Source organism: Hydra vulgaris, chromosome 12 (assembly GCF_038396675.1).
Source record: "Hydra vulgaris chromosome 12, alternate assembly HydraT2T_AEP".
NCBI lineage: Eukaryota > Metazoa > Cnidaria > Hydrozoa > Anthoathecata > Hydridae > Hydra > Hydra vulgaris.
The window spans coordinates 22,736,288-22,760,970 of NC_088931.1; the positions used below are offsets into that span (position 1 = coordinate 22,736,288).

At 26.7% G+C, this 24,683-nt stretch overlaps 1 protein-coding gene across 1 annotated transcript in view; it reads right to left on the reverse strand.

The window, feature by feature from the left end:
• LOC100214615 (uridine-cytidine kinase-like 1) overlaps nucleotides 1-24,683 on the reverse strand; it is a 66,273-nt gene that overhangs the window by 20,988 nt on the left and 20,602 nt on the right. The window contains exons 9-11 of the mRNA XM_065812576.1: nucleotides 16,008-16,065; nucleotides 15,800-15,861; nucleotides 13,497-13,513 (exon numbers count right to left, since the gene is read on the reverse strand). Coding sequence (XP_065668648.1) covers nucleotides 13,497-13,513; nucleotides 15,800-15,861; nucleotides 16,008-16,065 — 137 coding nt within the window. The remainder of the gene's footprint in view (nucleotides 1-13,496; nucleotides 13,514-15,799; nucleotides 15,862-16,007; nucleotides 16,066-24,683) is intronic.

Genomic DNA, 24,683 nt, shown 5'->3' on the forward strand with positions numbered 1-24,683 from the left:
TTATATCTTATATGTAAATTATGCTTCAACTTTCTTCTATAGTTTACCATACAATAGATAACCATTTTTTCTGTTTTAATATCAGGAAAAAACATCAATGATTTTGTTTCTGTCAAAAGCAAGTTCTTATTTAATCAACTCAAAATTGATGACAGTTTTCTAAAGAAAAGCCCTTCTTTTTGGTCAAATGATTCGTTCCAACAAGCTAAAAGGAAGCTATTGATACTGAGATCTCAGTGTCAATAGCTTCCCTTTAGCTTGTTGATTGCATTCAATTGCTCTCCTGAGAGCAGTTAATGATATGGTAGATAGAGCAGTTAAATTAATGCAAGACCTTCATAGTTTAATGTTGAAGAGGAGCAAAAGCAATTTTTATTACGCTGTGTACAAGAACACAGAAAAATATATCCTTATGGCAAATAGCAAATTTTTAAAAGGAAATTTAATGATTAATGTGTCTTTTACTACAAATACATAATAAATATTATAAATGCGTTTTATTTACTGAATATAAATAATATTTAGTAAATAAAACTCAATACACAATGTCCCTATAGCTCCATACTAACTTTTGATCTATATATAATAATTGCTGTATTTAACTTAGAACATTTTTTCATTTAACTGAACTTATTCACTATTTTTTCACTTAAAATTTCTTTATTTTTGCTGCAAATGTAATAAATGAATGATTTATTTAAATAATCAATGAAGGACGAATTTAAATTTTCTAATAGGCCCTATCATAACTACGCACGAGAGTTAATGACTTTATTAATAACTAATTAACAATAGCAGTTTTTAAAATGATTTTAATGAGCAGAGATTAAAAAACTATTTTATATCCCTGCTCATTAAAATCAGAGATATAAAATTATTATTTAAAATTTTAGTGTGAAGCTGAGAACATTTTTTTCTTCCAACTGTACTTTGTTTATTCTGTTTGTTTTTTTTTCATTTAATTTTAATTTTTATTTTTTTCATAGCTTTCTGCCAATTTGAAGTTATTGCAATGAATTTATTTTTAAATAAATTTAAAATTAGGGGTCATCAATAAAATCTTTGACTTCCTCCCACTCCTCGTCACGACAACATAAGTCTTTGGTAACAAGTCCCGTACAAGTCATCACTAAACCACTACCCCCAGAGCGTGACATAATGGACATTCCCTCATCAATTGCGCGTTGGCACATTTTTTCTTTTTAATATTGGATTGCAATAAAATCATCAAACATCAACTTATCTTAATGGGAGCAAATAAAGAGACAAATAACACTTTCATTTTTTCAGTAGAATTTTATAAAATAATTTCTTTTAGTATTCAGTATTTTTAGTCATTAAGTAATCAGTTTAAATGTTTTTAGTTTTTTATAAAATTTGTTTTGACCTTTAAAAAATTCAACACTGAATCAATTGGACATAAACTTTTTTTAAAAATTTAATAAAAAACAGTTGCAGTTAATTTCAACGTTAGTTAGGTGCAAGCTTAAATTTAAAAAATCCATTGATTCAATTTAGAGCTATTATTTTTAAAAGATTACAAGTTGGTTAGTTTTCAAACATTAAGTTATTTTTGTGTGTATAAGTTTCAGTCATTAAAAACTATTACTAAGACGAAATTTAAACAAAATTTTTTTTTTGAATGTCACAAAAAAAAACAATTGACCGTCAATTATGTGTGTTAGATATATATATATATATACATACATTTGTATATTATATATATATATGTACATATATATATATATATATATATATATATATATATATATATATATATATATATATATATATATATATATATATATATATGTACATATATATATATATATATATATATATATATATATATATATATATATATATATATATATATAGACACACACACACACATATATATATTAGTATATTAGGGTTAAGACATTTTTATGAGCCCATGTTCCTGGGTCATAAACTGCTGAATATTTGTAATAAAGTAATGAAATAAACAATTAGATTTTCTTGTTGAAATCATCACCCACAAACCAAAAATTCGAGTTTACAATATATACGTATAGATAAAAGTTCAAACCATTTTATGATCCTTATTTTTTAATTCTAATATTTTTAATTGGAGAGTTATTAAGTAGTTTTTAAGCATTTTATAGTTTATTGATACATCATAACACTCTAAATTACAAAAAAATATAAAATTACAAACTTTAATAGCAATTCTACAAGTATGAAAAGCTACTGTATATATAAAAAAAATGGTGTGCAGTATTCAGCTTAATTAAAGTGTAACATACGATTCTTATGCTTTGTTAGACAAAATAAATCTAAGCTGGGGGTACACTTTATTTTTACAGATGTCAAAAAGATCTTGATGACTATTGATTGCTCATTCTAGCCACACTGATTTGTTCTGGGAATTTTCAGTCTCAATGGTTTCTAATTCCAAAACTTTTTACTGAATTTAACACTTTTTCCTGACCGTGCAAACTGCTACCTAGCTTTCAATAATTATCTGCATTGTACATTTAGTCAGCTAACTGATTCTACCAATGTCAAGTAGTGAGTCCCTATTCTCTGGCAGAAGAATAAATCAGCTAATTAAAAAAAGTTAGTATAGCTCAGGAATTCCATCTTGCATTTTTTTTTTTTTCATTCTGATTCAATGTCCAACAAGGCTGCAAGCAACCACTACTAAGTTGGGAGTTACTAGAAAGAAAAAAAAAGAGTTATGGAGCAAGGAAACGGTTGACAGAAGACTTAAAAAGTTGAAGATTGTATGAGTCAGGAACCAGTCCAAATATGACAACAGTATTCCATACAGGGAGGAATAAAAGATTTGTAGAGGTAGAGAATGGAATCAGGACAGCGAAAATAGTGAGCACAATAAAGAGAAGGTTAGAAGTAATTTCTTAGATGCTAACCTTATCAGATGCTAACTTAGCAATTAATTGTATATATGGTTTCCATGAAAGGTTAATGATAATCCAAGAAAGTATAATAAAGAGGACTCAATGAGAGGGTTGCCATTCACCAATATAGGAATGTCAGCAGTACTGCGATAGTTGTTTGCAGTAAATAGCTGAGTTTTGTTGGAGTTAAAGTTTACAAGTCACTGTGAGCCCCAATCAGTTACAGAAGTGAGATCAGATTCAAGATCGGCTGCCTGTTCTAAGCAATCAAAAAGAGAAGACTTTTTGTCATAACAGGAGTATAAAGTTGAGTCATTATCAAAAAGAGCTACTTTAAATTAGGTATTTTTTAAAACTTTACTTAAGGAAATTTCAGATTTTTCAAAAAAGCAGAATAGCCTAGTTAAATAAAATTTGATATCATCATGCAATCTGCTGCTAGAGTAATCACTTCTTTATCACTCTTGAAATTCTTCCTGAGCTGTTTGTAGTTCTTTACATGTTCCAAGATAAAAGGATATTAGATATTGGGCGACATGTTGTTTTCTTCTCGTTTTTCATCCATAACTATACTAAGGACTTGGTCAAGAACATGATGTTGACAACCATTGAATTGTGGTTATACCAGTTTCTTTTCAGTAAAACATCTTTGTAACTGACTGACAATACAATTATTTCTTCCTATGTTTACATTCGTATTGACAGCTACAATCATCTTTATACTCTTCCATAAATTGTATTCATCAAGAAAAGCTGTTTAACAAAAGTATCTGTTTTTCCATTCACAGTACAATGACCAGCTTTCTAAATGTAGTGTTTTCTTCATATTTTCTTTAAGTTTAACAGCTTATTTAATAGCTGATCTGAATATACCAGACTGAAGGTGTCTGAAAGTCGATCCAATCTTTGAATAACTGCTGACAAATGGTTGCTGCTTTGATAACTTTGAAAATGTTACTAATTTGGTTACTGTTTTGGTTTTGCAAATTAGTCAAATCAGACTCGGATTCGGAAGTTGACGTTGTATGTAAACTTAAAGGAAATTTTTCTTCTTTTGGATGGATAGATAGTTTTTGAACTAGCAGTCTTTCAATATACTTGACCTGTCCTTTGTTTTTAATCTGAGGATGATACAATTTTTTGTACTCACCACAGAGCCATTCATCATCTTTTTTTGTGATGTCAAAAACTTCATTCAATGGATTGTATTTTCTTTGTTTTACACATTTATTGTACATCTTTAGCACTATCTGATTTTGCTTATACAACTTAAATTAATAAATGTAGAAAATTTAATTTCTTTTACCATAAACTTGTTATTTCTTTCTCAATTTACTTAATGCATTCGTGTCTCTATTTGAAGGATTATCCCCAGAACAGATAGTGACCAACAATTTGGATTTTGAGTGGTATACTGCTGCTATCTTCCAGTGATCTTCTAGTGGAACAGTTCTTCTTTTTCTATGTAACTCATAAAATTGTACGATATTCTTCATTCAAATCTTTTTGTTTTCTTTAGTAGTGGAAGAACTTTTCATATGATTAAATAATACTTATACTATATATTTCTGAAAAGCAACAATAAAAAATATAAGTGCTAATGTACTTCTATATTATTTGACTGCCATCTGGCGAATACAAATTCATATATAATTATTAGTGTTGTTCAATCAGACAGCTTAAATAGTCTAAATCTTGCTAATTTCTATATTATTTGACTGCCATCTGGCCAATACAGATTCATATATAATTATTGGTGATGCTCAATCAGGAAGCTTAAATAGTCTAAATCATACTAATTTCCATAAATTTCGAGAAGGCTCCAGAAAATCCTAGAAAATTTCAGAGATTTCTAAAAACATCCAAAATAGTCCAGAAAATTCTAGAAAGTTTTTGAAAATTAATCAGACTAAAACACATTTTTATTACTTTTAAGCAAAATTTCATTGATTTATGAAAGCAGAATTTCAGTTGAAATACCGAAAACCAAAAAATTTTTAAGATTTTAAATTTTCATCTAATTTTGAAAAATATTTATTTTTAAGAATTTTAAAAAATATTAGGATAATTTTCATAAAAATTTTGAGAATTTTCACAAAATACCTCAAAAAAATCAAGTTTTGCAGAGAAAATCTGCCAGCTGTTAACTTTCGATAAATCAATTTTAACATAATACACGTATAAAAAAAAAACAAATGTAAAATTGCATTTTTAAATAAAATTTTCCAATGAAATTAATTTTGAATAGCCGAAATGTAGGTATCGGTTTAGGTAAAATATTTGCCGAAATGTCAGTTTTAGGTTTTTTTCTGTTTGGGTCGCACCATGAACCACAGAGACTGCCAGGTTTTATGTTGTGGCACTCAAACCAAATCCTTACTATGTAATAGTATTATCCATATTGTTTCAAAAAAAATTATTTCTGAAATCAAAATGTGTTGCTACCATACAATTTTAGATATAACTACATTCTAAAATTGTAATATAATTTTTTATATGCTTAAATTTAAATTTTTAACCCCAATTACTTTTTTTTTAATATTAAATTTATATCAAAAGACATTTTTATAACAAGAATTTAATATTCTTATACTTAAAACAAAAATTATCCACTAAATTAGAAAAAGTAAAAAAAATCACCCCTTACCACACCCTACCAATTATTTTGCTAACATAAAATTAATAGTCTACTTGTGCTCCTTTTGCCTTAATGACTGCTAGATATCTTTTGAATTTAGTAAGTTTTTAAGCCATTGTGGATCAAATTTTTCCCACTCCTCAATGAGAATTGCCTTTAATTACAACAAACTAGATGGTTTTTGATCAGCTACTTTAATTTTAAAAAGATTCCACAAATTTTCAATTAGATTTAGGTCTGGTGACTGAGAAACCCAATCTAACATCTTTATACTGTTTTTTTTAAACCACTGAGTAGCTAACTTTGATGTGTGTTTAGGATCTGCATCCTTTTGAAAGATAAAATTACGAGATAAGCCAGCACTTCTGGCGCTTGATCTCAGTTTTCATTTCATAATCAGTATAAACCTCTTTTGTCATTATTCGATCAATGAATTCGATTTCGCCAACACCACTCTAAGCAAAGGAGCCCCAAACCATCAATCGACGTGATAAGAGGAAAAAATAAGTTAGAAGTATATATAATATTGAAATGTTATAATAAAGCTTAATATTGCCTCCTCCATGCTTGACAGTTAGTCTCATGTATTTATGGTTTAGACGTTCACCATTTGTTCTCTATTTGCGTATGATACCATAGAAACCAAACAAACACATTTTTGTTTCATCGGACTATAAAACTCTTTGCCATTGATCAATAGTCCAATTTGAATGTTTGTTAGCCCAAGCTAATCTTTTCTTTTGATTCTTTTTACTCAAAAAAGGCTTTTTTGGAGCAACTCTCCCTACAAAACCTTAATTTTTCAAGCAATTACAAACAGTTTGAGGATTTACAGTTATACCATGACCTGTTTGTAAATATTTTACTAGCTTTGGTGCAGATAATCCTTGATCTTGTTCAACTTTTTAAATAATTTCTCTATCAATGTGTAAGGTAGTCTTAGCTGGGGATCCTTTTCTTGGCAAATTTTTTAAGGTACCCATTTTTTAATATTTTTTAATGATATTTCCTCCACTATTAGGCTTAACATTTACTATTTTAGAAATAGTTTTATATCCTTTTCCACTTTTGTAGTGTACCAGGATCAATTTTTTTACTGATTCATGAATTTCATTTTTTCACAATGATTTTTTTATTAAGAACCTAAAAAGAAAACAAACTTTGCTAAAAAATTAGTAAGAATAACTTTTATTAATCAAATTTGTTTGTTTTTGGCTTTTTTTCTGCAATTTTACTAAGTTATCCAACAGAAAAATGATTAGGGAGTGATTTTTCTAATTTAGTGGATAATTTTTGTTTTTAAGTATAAGAATATTAATTTCTTGTCATAAAAATGTTTTTTGATATTAATTCAATATTAAAAAAAAAAATTGGGGTCAAAAATCTAAATTTAAGCGTATAAAAATTTGTTTTTATTGAAAAATCATCAGGGGATGATAGGGGCTTTTTTGACATACTGTATTTTTAAATATAATGCATCCAAATTTATACATCTTTAACAATTATATAATGAAAACTTTAATAAAAAATAAATTTAATGTTATAATTTTTACTTCAACTAATACTAATGCAGTTATTAGATAAAATTTTATCTAATTTACCCCCTATTTTAATTAAACTAATATATTTTCTAGATGAGAAAATAGTTCAGTTCGGTAGTTAAATAGTTTTAAATTGCGGAAGTTTTAATCGCGTAATCTAATTGCTATTAGTATTTTTTTTGAATTACTATGAATTCTACTTGTTGTTGTTGCTGGGAAAAGTACGGCGAAAGATCTAAATCATTAAAAAATATAAATAAAAACTTAGAGGAACAAATTCAGCTGTTTATCTTTCCAGGATATTCGATGAACAACGAATGCTATCCATCAGTTGTTTGTCCTTGGTGCAGAAGAAATATTTATAGACTTAGAAAGGGAGATTCGCCTCGTGGTGAATGGGGAGCTAAAGAAACCAAGGTATATTTAATGATTTTTAAGTCTTAATGATTATTATTCTTACTTTCTTTTTAATAAAGTTCCTTTATTTAGGTTGAGTGGAAAACTCTTTTGAGGAGTTCTTCTAGTGCCAATGTCACTCTTCAAGATGAGACAATCAATTTACCTAAATCTGAATCAAGCTTATGTTCTTTTTGCTATACATATCTTGCACCTGGTTTTAGTGCAAATTATATTTAGGTTGCTTCTTGAATCTTAAAAAGTAAAATGGCTGCAGAAAATTTGATTGGTGGATCTACTTTTTGTTTATCTACAGAAGGAAATCCTCCTAAAGTCACAAGTGGCGCACCAGAAAATAAAGCAAAAAAGAGTTTTATCCAGCAGCTTTCCCTTGAAATAATTAAGCAATTACAGGTTGTGCTAGAATAGAAAAATAAAAGAGATGGTTGCTACTCTACACAAAGGTTTAGGAAGTAAACTTTCCATAGAGCCTAATATTTTTGGTCCTTTTTCTGAATTAGAAGATTATATTTCTAATTACTACTATGTACAGAAGTGCGAGTTTGTTGACAGTATAGGCCATGTAATTTTAAGAGATATTGTATATGTTCAAGGTACATAAAATTTTTGCTAGACTTGTTAAAATTACATGGTTTAGACCCAAGCCTTTATAAGAATTTCATTGGATGGCGGTGGTTCATTTTTTAAAGTGATTATCAATATCTTTGATTGTCATATAATGATGATTCAGATGAGTTTTTGATTAGTAGTGTACAACGATCACAATTTCTAGCTATTGTTGAAGATATTCCTGAACCTAATAATAATTTGAGGCAAATTAAAGAAAAGTTGAACTTGCAATGTGTCAGTTTTTATGTTGCTTTTGATTTAAAATGTGGAAATGCGTTATTTGGCTTATCTGAGCATTCTGGGAAAAGAGCTTGTTTATGGTGTGAGGGAGTATCAATATTAGATTCAGGGACAAAACAAACTCTTGGGAGTATTGATTATTGGTACAATAAGTATTTAGAAAATAAATCAGTTAAATCATCCAAGAAAGACTTCATAAACTGCATTAATCCTTAAATTTTGTATACTGATCTAGATCCAGATACTTTAATTGAGCAGCTAGTTCCTTCGCCTGAACTTCATTTATTAATTGGCTTTATTTCATTGGTTGGATATTTTTTGTTGGATGTCTGGCCAGGATTTGATGATTGGCTGAAGTCAAAAAATGTTATTCAGAGAGGCTATCAAAGGTAGAGGCTGCGTTCGAAACAATTTAAACAAAATATTAGTATTAACAATTTAAACAAAATATTAGTATTAACAATTTAAACAAAATATTATAATATTAAACTTAGATTCCCTTGAAATAAAAATGTTAGAATCGTTTACATGTTTGATTCCGATTGTTCAGTGTTTAAAAGATTTTCGTAATGTAAAAAATAATTGTTTTTCTAGCAAGTTACAACCTGGCTTTAAAGAAGCAATAACAAATTTAAAGAGTTCATTTCTTTCTGCACAAGAGGTTGCATTAAGTTTAAATAACAAAATTAATACTACATCGAAAGTTCACATTCTACTGTGTCATTTACAGCCATATGTGGAACACCATAACCAAGGATTAGGAAACTTTGCTGAACAATTTGGAGAAAATATTCATCCAAAGTTTAAACCAACATGGACTAGATTTAAGAGACAAAAAGAGCATCCAGATCATGGCGACAGGCTACTATCAGCAGTGGTGGATTTTGGAGTAAAAAGAATTTAATTTTGATTATATTCATGTGTATATTTGTACTAATATATATATATATATATATATATATATATATATATATATATATATATATATATATATATATATATATATATATATATATATTATATATGTATATAAAGTATAATATATGTAAGTTAAGTTACTGCACTCTACATATAGAGTGCTTAATGTTCTTAAAGAACAGAAAAATAATATATATATACAGTAGAATCCCGTTAACTCGGACTTTGAACGGGTATATAAATTTTGTCTGACTTAGCGAATGTACGAGTTAAGCGAAGCTTTTTTATGTATAGAGAATTTCTTAATAAAAAGAAAGATATGGTTGGTTGTCCTCTCCTTGATCTGGTTGGTTGTTTTCTCCTTGATCTTGATCTTTATAGTAGATAAAATAAAAGGGACAAATAAAGAAGCAGTAACTTTTTAGAGACCTTCATTATGGTTCAAATGAAGGTCTCTAAATTAATTTAGATACTTAATATCTACATATCTAAATTAATTTCAAAATGAAACCATTATTTCTTTAAATTCTATTTTATTATAGGTAATCAATGGTCTGTATGTGGTCTGGACAAAATCCACCCACCATCCTTACTCACTAAGGTGAGGGGAGGGGGTTTGGGGTGGCACCAATCAAAAAGTTACTGCCTTTTTATTTGTGCCCCTATCTACTATAAAGACCAGATCAAGGAGAGGACAACCAACCATATCTTTCTTTTTATTAAGAAATGACATAATTAGTTGCACATAGGGTTATTTAAAAATGCTGGCATTTTTTGTGTGGATTTGATAAGTTTATAATTGCGTTTTCAAATAGTCGGGTCTAATGGCCTTATATGCTGTTAATCTTAGATCAAAACAAAGTGTTGATTTTTAGCCAAAACAGATATTTTGATTTTAGATATATTTGAATTCTAAACTGCAACAAGCTGCCTATATTTTGCCCATTTATTGCAGACAGTAGTAGCTAATCAGAAAATTTATCTACATATGCTGCAGTTAGTTTCATTTTGGCATATTTTAGCAATTTTAGTATTTTTCCGAAGTTAAGGAGGTCATAATTTTTTTCTAATTTAACACAAGTTAATAAAAACCACTTTTTCTAAGTGAGAACTATCTAGAAAATAATTCTAGAAAAAATGAGATACTTGTTGACAGTGAGAAAAAAGTTATACAGCTCTAAAGTAGTCTGTTTTGACCATTTGTAAATCGAGAGGGGCCACTGTGTCATGTTTTTAAGGCTATAATTTCTGAACCGTTGTACTTGGAAGTCTGAAATTTCAAACTTAATCTATCTACATAATGCACACAACAATACGTAAAAATCAGGAAAATCAGAGATGGTGAACCACAGGCCATCGGTTGAAATATAATGATTTGACCCTATAACAAATATATAATGCATATTTTATATCTATACATATCATGTATGCACATTTATTAACATATTAGGTACATAAAAAAATGTAGATGTATCTACATATATACTTATATATCTGTGGCTTGGTAAAAGAAGTAGAAGAGATACTTTTAGTAGAAGAGATTTTTTGATTTTCACTTCTTTTATCAAGCCATAGATATAAGTGCGTGTGTGCACATATATACATGTACATGATATATAAACATATATACATGATACATAAATATACAAGTATATATTTTTATACATAGTAATATATGTATATTTATGTCTGTGTGTACAATTATTTAAGTAACTAATTAGATGTATATAAATTCATACATTAATCATAGGTGTTTACATGTATTGATATGAATGTACTGTTACAGGTATTTATAACTACGCTGTTGTAGATGTTATTTATGTATGAATATAAAAATATTTATATATTTACATTTTTTTCAATTTCCCTATTAAAAAATCTAAACAATTTGATGTAACAGATTAACTACAAACAAAAATTTAATAATATTAAAAAAAATGACTTCCAATTTTATAAATGGGCTGAAGACTCCTCAGACTAAGCCTTTTGCCCCGTTTTTGACCTTTAGCACTTTGTCCAGATTTTAAAAACTTACTTTTCAAAACCTACAGGACAAATACTTTCTCAAAATCTGTTCATGAAAACCGTTTTTAATTTTTGATTTTATTTTTCATTAAATTAAACATTTTTTTATATTCTTTTTTTTTTTTTTTTTTTTTTTTTGTTTGTTTTGATATTTTTACCTTTATTATCTCATGATGATAGATGATGATGATGGTAGAGTTCTTTTTCATGTTTAACTGCAAATATTATGTATTACAAACATTTCAAATTTAGTTGTTTTTTTATTTCTTTAGTTCTATTTTGGTGCTCTACAAACATAAGTTTACTTGGTCTACAAACTATCATAAGTTTACTTGGTCTACAAACTATCATAAGTTTACTTGGTCTACAAACTATCATAAGTTTACTTGGTCTACAAACTATCATAAGTTTACTTGGTCTACAAACTATCATAAGTTTACTTGGTCTACAAACTGTCATAAGTTTACTTGGTCTACAAACTATCATAAGTTTACTTGGTCAACAAACTATCATAAGTTTACTTAGTCTACAAACTATCATAAGTTTACTTGGTCTACAAACTATCATAAGTTTACTTGGTCTACTGTTAAAATTTTTACTTAGTAAACTTAAGTTATTTAAAATTTAGTAAGCTAATAGTTTAAAAAGAAATTAATTAGTAGCAATCAAGGTAAGAATAATTTTATTTTCTGGTCAAATTACAAAATTTGTTTGCACTGGTTTTTGTTACTTTGTGTAATAGCCAACCTTCGGAATAAAGAAAAATGAGGTTGGCAATAATTTGCTGACCTCAATCTTTTAGAGGTTGGCAAAAAAAAAATTGATACAAAGGTCTTACCATAAAGCATAGAAACGAGGTTGACAATTTTTTGCTGACCTCAAACACTTTTAGGCAGTGAGGTCAACATTGCCGAATGCCGACCCTAATTCCGAGGGTTGAATAGCTAATCATCTTTGCAATAAATGTCTTTTCTTTCAGATTATGATTAATTTTAGAAATGCTCAAGAAAAACAGCAACAGGTAAATTGATTTGTAATGTTAATATGTAATGTTTTTACTTCTTTCATAATATAATAATTTTTTATTTATTTTTGAAATAAACTTAGACACTTTATGTGCCAAATATGGCATATAAGGTGTGAGTCTAAACTTAGGGCTGGAGCTCCCCTACCCCCTTTATTTAAAAGGGAGTTTGGATCCTGTAAAGAGTAAAATATGAGAGGGAGTGGTGAGAAAATAATACACCACATCTATAACTAGTATTTTTGTAGTTGGTTAATCTACCAATTGTTAATTGATGGTGCAGATTTAGTTAAATTTTTTCGAAAAAATATACTTTTTTATATACTTTTTATTTTGTTATTATGTATAAATATATAGTAATTGTATATAATAAAACGTTTTTCTGTTTAATGATGTTTAGTTTTAAAAAAATATTTTTTGTTCTTTTTTATAAATAAAATTTTCATAAAATAACAATATATAATAGTTGCAACAATATATACTAGTATTTATATATTGTTAATTAATTTCAATATTTATATATTGTTAATTAATTTCAATATTTATATATTGTTAAATAATTTCAATATTTATATATTGTTAATTAATTTCAATATTTATATATCGTTAATTAATTTCAATATTTATATATTGTTAATTAATTAAATTAACAATATATACTAGTTGGGTCTGACCAGCTATTTGTTATTTTAAATACAATATAATTTTTTATGTTTGAGATTATGATTCAAGTAAATCATTTAAGCTATCAGTTGAAAAGCAAATTTTAAAAACACTTTTTAAGTAACCATAGTCAAAAAATGACTTGTTGTATGAAAAAAAAAAGAAGAAGAATTTTGTTGTCTATAAACTAAGGTGACAATTTAAAAGCAGTTATGCAAAAACTGTTTTTTACAAATGTGAATTGTGAAGTAAATTGCTAAAATAATTTTGCAAGTTGCTATAACACAGTGAAGCCAAGATTAGCAATATACAAAACTTTGCTATACATCAATAATTTTTAAATTATTTTATTAAATTATTATTTTTTAGTTTCTCATTTATTTGTCTATTATATTAAACTTCAATAAATATTATTTTTATTATTATTACTGATATAATAATATATTTTGATTATTATTATTATAGTGTAAACAACTATACAATTTATATCATTGTTATTAAACTTTATAAAATCTTACCGAAAGTTGAATCCTCTCTAAAGGAAAAACAAAGTTTAAAATAATTTATGTAATATCCTTTATTAATCCTTTAAAAATCTACCTAAAATAAATAATAAACATTATATTTATAAGCAGTAAAGAAGCATACTACAGGAGAGTACACAGCCTTGATCCTAAAAACTAGAGGGATATAACAGAGGGATAGTTACAATTGAAAAACTTGTAACTATCATACTTAACAAGTAAATACTCAATATGAATCAAAAATATTGTATGTCAATGAAATATTGTATGTCAATCAAAAATATTGTATGTCAATCAAAATAATGTATAACTCTTCATAAAAGTAGATTTTTTTCATTAGGGAGCCACATAAAAATTAAAGTAAAAAAATAAAAAATAAAATATATATTATTTCAAATAATAAAATTCAGTTCATTTATTTAAAAGTTCATTGCAGAACTCACTTGGAACATTAACAACCTTGTCATCTGGGTAATTATTCCATTTAGCACGAACTTTGTCAACTGCTTGATCACTTCCATTATCTTCCAGATCACCTGCATTTTTTCCAGATCACTTTGCATTTTGTTTGTAGATGCACCTGCATCTTTCAGTTTATCCATATGCATATTTTGGTTTATCCATGCACCTGCAGCTTTTGGTTTATCCATAGCATTATTGATGCCACATAGATTAGGCATTGATTTCAATGATTGGACCAGAACTTTTCCACTCATCCACCAGAGCTCATCCACTCAGCCCACATCTTGTGATGTTAATCTTTAAAGGGTTCATGGGGACAAACATCCGATGGCTGATAATAAATGGTTGATTTTGGGATTGGGCCCTTTTTATCAGTTGAAGAACACAAAAAGAACAGATCCTCTTGTGATTATAAATCTATTTTGCTACCTTACAAAACCTACCCATAAAGCTCATTTTCTAAATCAACAAATGATTCAACATGTCCTCATCTTGCACATTTAGTTTTTGGTATTTCAGTAAGCTCTTTTTTATATTTTTGCCAGTCTTAAACAACCTTATTGACATTATTTTCTTTAAATGTATTAAAAATAATAACAATAAACTAAGAGACTAACAAACTATTTTTAAATGTGTAAATTAAACTAGATTTTGCTGCAAAATACTAAATATTACATTTTATAATAATTATATTAAACTTTTTAAAATTTTATTTGTTAACTGATTTATTGATATTGCTTTTAATATATAAAAAATAAATTTATGCATGATAGTATGTTTTAAAAAGTGTGAAAAGTGCATGTCTAAATTATATTCAAGTGAGTAATTAAAGACATGCAATATCAAATTTAGGTATATGTAGAGGTGTGCTTGTGCAACAGCACACCATTACTGACCATGTCTGATATGCAGGGACGCAAAGTACCAAAAAGACTCTAGCTTTAAATTCAATTTTTTTCCTGGTCTCCGGTCCCTGGTGTCTAGGAGTTCTAAAAATGTTGAGTAACTTATAATCTGCAATAAGAAAAAAATTCACAAGATTTAATTACTTGGAACCTATTGTTTTTTAGTCTGGAGGTCCTGTTATTCTTGCCACCATTATACATAACAACTCCGAGTTCAAAACTTAATTGTTTCCAAAACTAAGTTTAAAAAAAAGTCTTAAATTTTTTCCCTAAAACTAGTCTATAAGTCTCTTACATTTTTGGGTCTCCTGAAAATCAAAAAATAGAAAGAAATAATAATTTTGTGATTACGTTTTGAGAATCCAAACCCTTGCTGACATGTATATAAAATTGTATGTAATATATCTGCATATAGTACAAATATTATTATTATATCAATAGTATTAGCATAATATCAATACTATCTCTATTATATTTATATTTAATATAAACAGCTAAAAACAAGTATAAATAATATCTATTATATTATCTATACTTGTTTTAAGCTGTTTATTTTTGGATCAACAGCATTTATACTTTTATACTTTCCTCTAATTTATAATTCTATTACAATTCTATTACAATTCTATTACAATTCTATTACAATTCTATTACAAATTAGAGGGAAGTATGAAAGTATCAATTGAGTTCAATTGATACTTTCATACTTTCAATTGAGTTCAAGTTATCAATTGAACTCAAGTTATCAATTGAGTTCAATTAATAACTTATGTGATGAACTTCCATTAAATTCATAATATACACATATTATATTGGTTATAACCAATATAATATGTGTATGACTTGTAGTGTGACTTAATAGTGTGCCATTTGATTTAATAGTGTACCAAAGATAGTAAAACAACTAAATTTTATTTCAAATAAAATTACCTTTTCTAACTGTTTTTTTATACTTTTGACAATGACATTTATTGCAACTTTGTTTTCACCCTCTAAAACAAAAAATTTTCACACTGTAAAACAAATTAAAAAAATAAAAACTTTCTTTAAATTAAAAAATATATTTTTATGATTTAAAATAAACTTAAAATTTAAAAAATTAAATTTAAGTATTAAAAAAAAAAAAAAAAAAACCAACCCCAAGGTACAACGATATCAGCACACTTCATTGTTGGAGCAATAAATTTTTCAAACATCTAAAAATAAAAAATAACTAACAATTACTATGATTCAACATAGATAATTCCAGCCTTCACTTTAACATAGATACTTTTTACAGACATTATTCTTATTTCATTGTTAAAATATTAATGAGTAATGTACAACCTTTTAATTAGCACCAGTATATAAGAGTCTCCTCCTTACCTAAATGTAATCCATACTATTGTACTGGTAAAAAAATGATTAGTACACAGAACATTTAAACAAAATTTATTTTTGTATATTAAAAAATTTAATGCATGTTAAGAAAGTTCAACATTTTATTTAATATACTTTTTTGATGTATTTTATTAAACTTTGCTTCTTTGTTGCAAAATGCAATTGAACACTTTTAAGTAAAATGCAATAGAACATTTTTAAGCATAAAAAACTTTTTTAAAGCTTGAATAAACCAACATTTTTAAAACAGATATATTTTGTTTTTTTAAAGATTTTGATTTGAGTAAAAATAAAAAATAAAAATTATAATTTTAAAATGGCGAAACAATGTACAATTGAGAAGATCCACAATAAAAATTCTGCCAGTTTTAAGTGACAATATAAGTCCTAGCTATTACTGATGTGGAAAGAAGAATGTACCTCACTTGGTGACAAAATTTAACTATGCAAAGTACTACTTAGTGCTTTGTTGCTCATGAAAGACAAAGGATGACTTTACAATAACAATATGGGAAAAACTTTGTTGTATAACTTGGAAATATATTTGGCATCCAGAAACAGACAACTTAGATGAGTATGCTCCAAATAGGTACTGACTATAGGAACAAACAGATGCTTTAAAGCAACAGTAATTTATTGAGATCAGTTAAAAAAAATTTATATACAAACTGGCTTTGTAAACAGAACCTTTTTTGCAACAAAATAACAAAATAGTTATTCAGAAGTTGATTCAAATTTTATATTTTATTGCATATAAAAGATGAATAATATATGAAAATTTTGAACTATAAAAAAAACTTGCCAATGAAGACATTTATTGGAATTAAAAAAAAAAATGTTTTATATACATTTGTAAACTTTGTAGACAGAAAATGTTTAAGCAACAACCTAAAGAAAGATTTACTTGAAAGCAACTATCTAAAGGAAAGATTATTAGCATGCTTTATAAATGCTAATAGTTTTGATTTGCTGATTGGGTCAGTTAATTAATTTTTTCTTGCTAACTTTACAAATTCTAGTGGAAACTATTGGTAGCAAGCAATGAAGCTGTAAAAAAAACTCATGATACTTTTATTTTAAATAAGAATGATAAGTTAAGCTTTCGTGGTATGGAATGTGCAGAAAAAGCAACACGTTTATTCTAGTGATTTGGTGGTAAATGAATATTTCTTTAATTTTTTTTATTCAAATTTTTGGCTAGTTAAACTCACTTAACACTTGTGTTTGAAATATCAATAAATTCCACAAATGATATTTTTAGTAACAGTATCTTAGCAAAATAATTATTACTATTATTTTATTACCATTAATTACCACTATTTTATCACTTTACATTTTTTAAATTTATAAATTAATTCATTTAATTTCTGGTTCTAGGTCTTCAGATAATTATCATGCATGAAAACATATTGATTTGATAAAAATCTCTTATTTCAAAAAATCTCTATGACTTGATGTTCTAAAAAGTTTTTATAAATCTTTTTTGTTAATGCTCCTTTAATTAGCTGTAGGTCCCCTACATTTTCTTCACCTAAACCATACGTTTGCACAAAACCATGAGTAATAACACTATTTTATATTAAAGAAAAAAAAAGAAAAAAAAATTAAAGTTAAAATGTTTATTTTATAAATACGATAATTTGAATATAGTCTAGCAGGTGCCTGTCGCATATTGAAATATGCTGAAGTGGTCTAAACTATTACTGAACCATTAACTAAAACATATAAACTTTCGTTGAAGTAAAAATAAAGATTTCAATATATCTATGTAAAAGTGGTACAAAAATTGAAGTTTGGAAATTATTGTTCTCCACAAATCTTTTTTCATATAATATTATAGAGTTTCTGTAAAAATTTAATATTTAAATTTTTTTGGACTTACGGTAGAATAAAAATTTTAACTTTAATTTTTATTGAGCCATAAATATTGTCATAAAATTTACAATCAATTTAATACTTAATACTTAAAATTAAAAAAACACAACCATTATGTGTAAATTAATCAAGCAAAATATCAATAATCATTAACAAGAAAAAAATACTGGTTGCTATTCTTATAACACTGATTTCAAAAGTATGACATAAGTATAACGAACAAAGTGAAAATAAAGTTTATTCAAATTTGGCAACATCTTTTGCAAAGTCATCTTTTGTCACCATGACTGCCTTAGAGAAGGATGAGTAAATCTAGTGATGTTGCTAGACAATACCATGTCGAAACATCAGGTTATCTTTCAACATTTGTTCTTTATATCTGCAGTTTTCATATGCTTTTGTCTTATTAATTTTCAACAGCTGATGCATCATACATCTTTTTCAGTATTTTTCACAAGAATCATCTTCGTCAGAAATCTCACTTTGCTTCAAATTATATTGATATTTTTTATTGTGACGTTTAATGCAGTTCTTCACAGTGAGGTTTTCGTCAAGATGGTAAATAGAGGCAGCAGATGGCATCACTGTTCTCAGCCAATCATCCTAAAGAGAATTGGTTGGTGGTATTGCCCACAAGCAAAACTTCAGCAGAACTTCAAGTTGCAGTTGCCATTTTGTATTAAAGTACTTGTCTGTTATATAAATGTATTATGTTATAAAGAACCTGTCTGTGGATATAAAAAAGTACTAAATAATAAAAATTGTCAATATTATGACAACTCATGAATTTTTATGTTCAAGTTTAGCATTCACTTTTGTTTAAAAGCAAACATTTTAAACAGCATTCACTTTAAGACCTCAATATGCAACTGATAAATTGTTAATATTAAACTAATAAATTTAATAAACAAAAGACTATTGAATACTCATGGTAACTAATTAATAGTAATTAAAACCTTGCTTGAAAGTTTAAATCTTTTAAGCTTTCAAGCAAGATTTTTTTTTAAGCAAGATGGCTGATGTTTTGCGCAAACTGCTATGCGCAATTTGTGCAAAACACTAGCCATCTTGGTAGTGTTTTGCACAAATATATATATATATATATATATATATATATATATATATATATATATATATATATATATATATATATATATATATATATATATATATATATATATATATATATATGAATGCATGTTAAGATAACATCTCTGAAATCAAAATCTGATATATACTATGAATATATCAGATTTTGATTTCAGAGATGTTATCTCTGAAATCAAAATCTGATATATACTATGAATATATGTTAAACTGAAAATCTGATATATACTATGAATATATATATATATATATATATACTATGAATATATATTTATATATACTATGAATATATATATATATATATATATATATATATATATATATATATATATATATATATATGTATATATATATATATGAATGCATGTTAAGATAACATCTCTGAAATCACACTGAAAATCTGATATATCATTATATGCTTTAAAGAAACTAGTGACAATTTGCTATTCATATACACTATAATATAAATATATATATATATATATATATATATATATATATATATATATATATATATATATATATATATATATATATATATATATATATATATATATATATAGACACACACACACACACACACACACACACACACACACACACACACACACACACACACACACACACACACACACACACTTGCGCCAGAAAGTTAACAATTCATGATTGTTATCTTTCACTATGGAATACTCTGTAGCGCGCTTATGTAGTGTAAACTTGTTGAGTGAATATGAATGACATCATTCATTCAAAACATTTTAGTTATACTGTAACATCAAAAGTGGAAAGGTAATTTATCATTTTTTGTTTATCAGTGTTTTTACGGACTAGTCAGAAAGTAAGTTGACAAAAATAATTTATATTCAAATTTCAGAACTATATATTCAAATATGTCTATTTTGTTATTATACATTTAAAAAAGTTAATTTCAAGTGAATTTTTTAAAATTAGAATGTGTATTAAAATTAGATATTCATTCTAGAGTATTGAAAATTAGAGATTTAATGCTCACCTGTGACAAATAAACTAAAAGCAAAGATAAGCCAGTGAATCTTTGCAAAATATCGCCAATGTATTCTATGTTTCAAAAGAAAGTATAAATAAAGTTTGCAAAAATATTTCTAGGACTGGAACCATTAATTTTACATTATAACAAAGTGTACAAAAAAGAAGATCAACAGCTCCTCAAAACGGATTAATTGTGACTGAGGCAAAGAAAAGACCATTTATTTCACCATGAAAGCTGAAAGATGGTTTAAATTTACTAATTTGTGATACCTAAATCAAATTTAGATTAAATGAAGCTAAGTTAGGCGGCTGTGTGGCCAAGAAAAAACCATTTGTTTAAAATATTTATACTGATAAGCGTCCGAAGATTGCCAAAGAACACGCAGATAAACACGCAGATAAGCCTCAATAATTTTAGGAAAGTATCTTTTGGTCAGAAAAAGTAAATTTGAACTAAAATCCTCAAAAAATTGCTAAATGGTGTGGAGAAGGTCATGAGAAACACATAAAGGTACAGTAATAAAACCTACAAAAAATTATAGGGGAGGCTCTAAAATGGTTTTTGGGTGTGTTCAAGGTTATGTCAATGCTATAAAAAATAATTTTTCAGATTTAGTCAATCAATTAGGAATCATGGGTAACTACATTTTTCAATAGGATAATGATCCCAAACTTTTTCTCAAAATTACAAAGAAATTTTTGGGTAGAAAATCAAATAAACTTGTTAACACAGCCACTTTAGAGCCCTGACTGTAATCCTATAGAATATCTTTGGGATAAATAGGACTTCAAGATACCCCAAAACGAAAGAGGTTCCGAAACTCAATTCAAATGGAACTCTGCAGAGGAAATGCCTCAAGAAATCATTAAAAAATTAATTAATAGAATGCTTAACCAATTGCATCAGTCATAGCATACATAAGCGATTGCAACCGGTCACCAAATCAAGAGGCTTTTCAAACCTGTTATTAATCTTTTTTTAATAACAAAAAAACAGTTTTCTATAATTTCTCTTTGTTGTCAACTTACTTTCCATTCATGTTATTAAGAAGTTATTAAGGATCTAAACGTATTTTAGGTTTGTAGTATTTATTTGTACTAGCTTATTAATTAACTTATAAGTTAATTCCACACTGCCCATTTCTATACTTAATCCTTACTTCAATATTTTATAAAAAGCAGTAGAAAAATATTTATATGTGTATAAAAAAACTAATCATATCATTACCTTTTAAAGTTATAGAAAAAATTGTTTATAAAATAATTAACTTTTAAAAATTTTAGTAGCCATTGCACGAATTGCTCTTTACTAGCGGTTCGGATATTAGTACAAGTCTAAATAAATTTTTAGAATACCCGCTTGAAATGTGTTGACCCGTATTGTAGCAGTCATGGTAAGTCTATTTCACACCGGCCATTTCTGTACTTATTCTTTATATAGTCGTTTTATTACAATAATTTTTAGTAGGTGGTAATCTTTGCTTTGAGTTAAAGATTAATGTTCAATACAATTTATAACTTCTTATTGTAAAACTGTAAAGTAAAACAATTAATGTTCTATACAATTTGCTTATTGTAAAATTGTACACTTCTATAAAAAACATGGAGACAGGCATATTAATTTTTTTTATTTATTAAGACTCAATGTAAGTTTTTAAGTTTTTTAATTTTATAACTCGTAAAAATTTTCTTTATTGTTAAGAACTTTCATAATTCTTAAGAAACTTAATTTAACTTTCTAATAAGTACTAATTACATTTTTTCAGACCAAATGCAGCTTGTTAAGGCCCTTGCCAGGTTAATTAACTTTGTAGAAAATAAAAGTTTCAATGCAAAATATTTTTCCTATAAGAAAGAAAGTTTTCTGTTTTAATCTGTGTTAAATGCAACATACTTAACTAAAAACCTAACTAACTAAGCACATTAATAAAATAAGTATCACTATTATGACAGTGCAAACAAGTTTCTCCTAATATTTTGAAGTTTTTAGAAACTTTGAGCTTTTTTAAAAATTTTCTCTTTCATCTGTTATAGCATATAATATCTTTATATATGTTATATATATCTAAAAATGTTTTATTTTGTATTTTAGAATATTAAAAAAATAATAATAAATAATTGCTTAAGCGAATAGTAAAAAAACATGCAAGCAATTAAATTTGAACCCCCGCAATGCACTTCGAAAACTCAGCAAGCTAACCACTTCAGCCGCTCAGGCATACTTTACTAATAGTTTTTAAGGTTATTTATTAATCAAAAAACTATAACTTTATAAAATAGCGAATAAGTGCTAAAAATTAAAATTAAGGAGATATTGTCGCAATGCAATTTTCAAGTTAAAGTAAAAATGTAAAACTTAACATAATTTCTAACATTGCATAATTTGAAGTCTACATATGTTATACACTTTTGTTCATTTTCTTATTAAAAAAAAAGGTGCTGCGACTCATTTTTAACTTTTAGTTTCATTTTTAGCATGACTTTCTCTTATTAACTCAGGTGTAATGGCTGCTATGAGTTACGTATTGAACACGCATGAACCAGTAACAACAGCAGCTACAGCATCAATTTCAACTGCAGTTCAATATTAAAATATTATAAGATTATAATTACCGCTGAAAAATAACATTAATGCGTAGAATAAACATATTTTACATTCAGAAAAATAACATCAGCAGTTTATTTATTTTAATTTAATTTCGAAATACTAAAAATAGGTTGTCAACTTACTGGTGCGAATGTGTATGTATATATATATATATATATATATATATATATATATATATATATATATATGTATATAGATGATCATATAGATATCAGACAACAATATTTGACAAACTATATTTGACCAATATCAATTCTGGTTGATCAAATTTGATCAGCAAGAATTGCAAAGCAAACTTAATAATAAAAGACCTTTAAATACAGAAACTTGAAATTATTAGGTTAGCAACTAAATGTTTTTGATAATTGGATTAGAAATAATTTTGAAACCATAACAATATTTAGTTTACAGTATAAAAAAGCAAGAAAATATTACTGAAAAAAATATTACTGCAAAAATACAGAATGATATAAAATACCAAATATTTTTGATTGGCAGAATAAATGTAGTTTGAGATCATAATTTCTTTTTTAGATTTAAGTTAGAAAAAAAATTCAGAAAAAAAAAATTATTTAGTAATTTAAAATTTAATGAATTTTTAAAAATGAATTGAATTTTAAATAATAGCTAGAAATTTTTAACATTTTTTTTAAAATCCAAAAGTTAAAATAGCAATCATAAAAATTTAAGCAAAATTTTTTACTTATCTCCAAAGTTTGAGATTATTAAACAATAAAACTTTTCGTTTAAAGCAATGTTTTCCTTTTAAGTATTAATACTTATTAAACAAAAAGTATAAAATAGAGACAAAATACAACAGACAATTATTTTATTTAATAAGAAACTAGTGCTCGAATCAACAAAAAACAAAAAAGTTAAACATTTTCATTTTTTCTAAGAAAGATTATTTTATTATTATTTCATATTATTTTGAATTGCCCAAAACAAACAATTGTTTTTTAACAAAAATGATATTTACTATATATACTTCTGGAGAATCTTTAATAGTATCAATAATAAGAGCAAATCTGTAATTCCACCTCTCTTGTATGATTCAGACTTTATCACCTCACCTAAAGACAAAGCGAAATTGTTTGCTAAAAACTTTTCATCAATATCATCTCTTGATTCCACTAGTTGCGTTCTTCCTGATATTGCCAACAAACAGGTTGATCCATTGCTTGACATTCATATCACTCCAGCTTCTGTATCTAAAGTGATTTCCTGCCTAGACTCTACAGCTTGTGGCCTGGACAACATCTTCAAAAATTCTGGAGAGCGATCTGATTCGTCTAACTACCGTCCTATTAGTCTTTTTCTTATCATAAGCAAGGTTTTTGAATCTTTAATTAACAAACACTTAATTTCTCATTTTGAATCTAATAACTTACTTTCTGACCATCAATATGGATTTCGATCTTCTCGTTCTACAGCTGATTTACTAACAGTAATAACTGATAGGTTTTATCATGCATTAGATAAAGGTGGAGAGGTTAAAGCCATCGCTCTTGACATTTCAAAAGCTTTTGATAAAGTTTGGCATGCTGGTCTTCTCCATAAGCTTTCTTCTTATGGTGTATCTGGCAACATCTTTAAGATTATTGAATCCTTCCTTTCCAATCGTAGCACAAAAGTTATCCTCGATGGACAGCACTCTTCTTCTTATTCTGCAACTTCAGGGGTTTCTCAAGGTTCAATTTTTTTCAGCCAATCGTTATCGCAATAATTTAGATCTTCCTATATTTATGAATGGTTATGTACTCGATGAGTCATCTACTCTTCATCTTCTAGGATTAACTCTTACTTCCAATCTTTCTTGGAAACCATATATCAAAT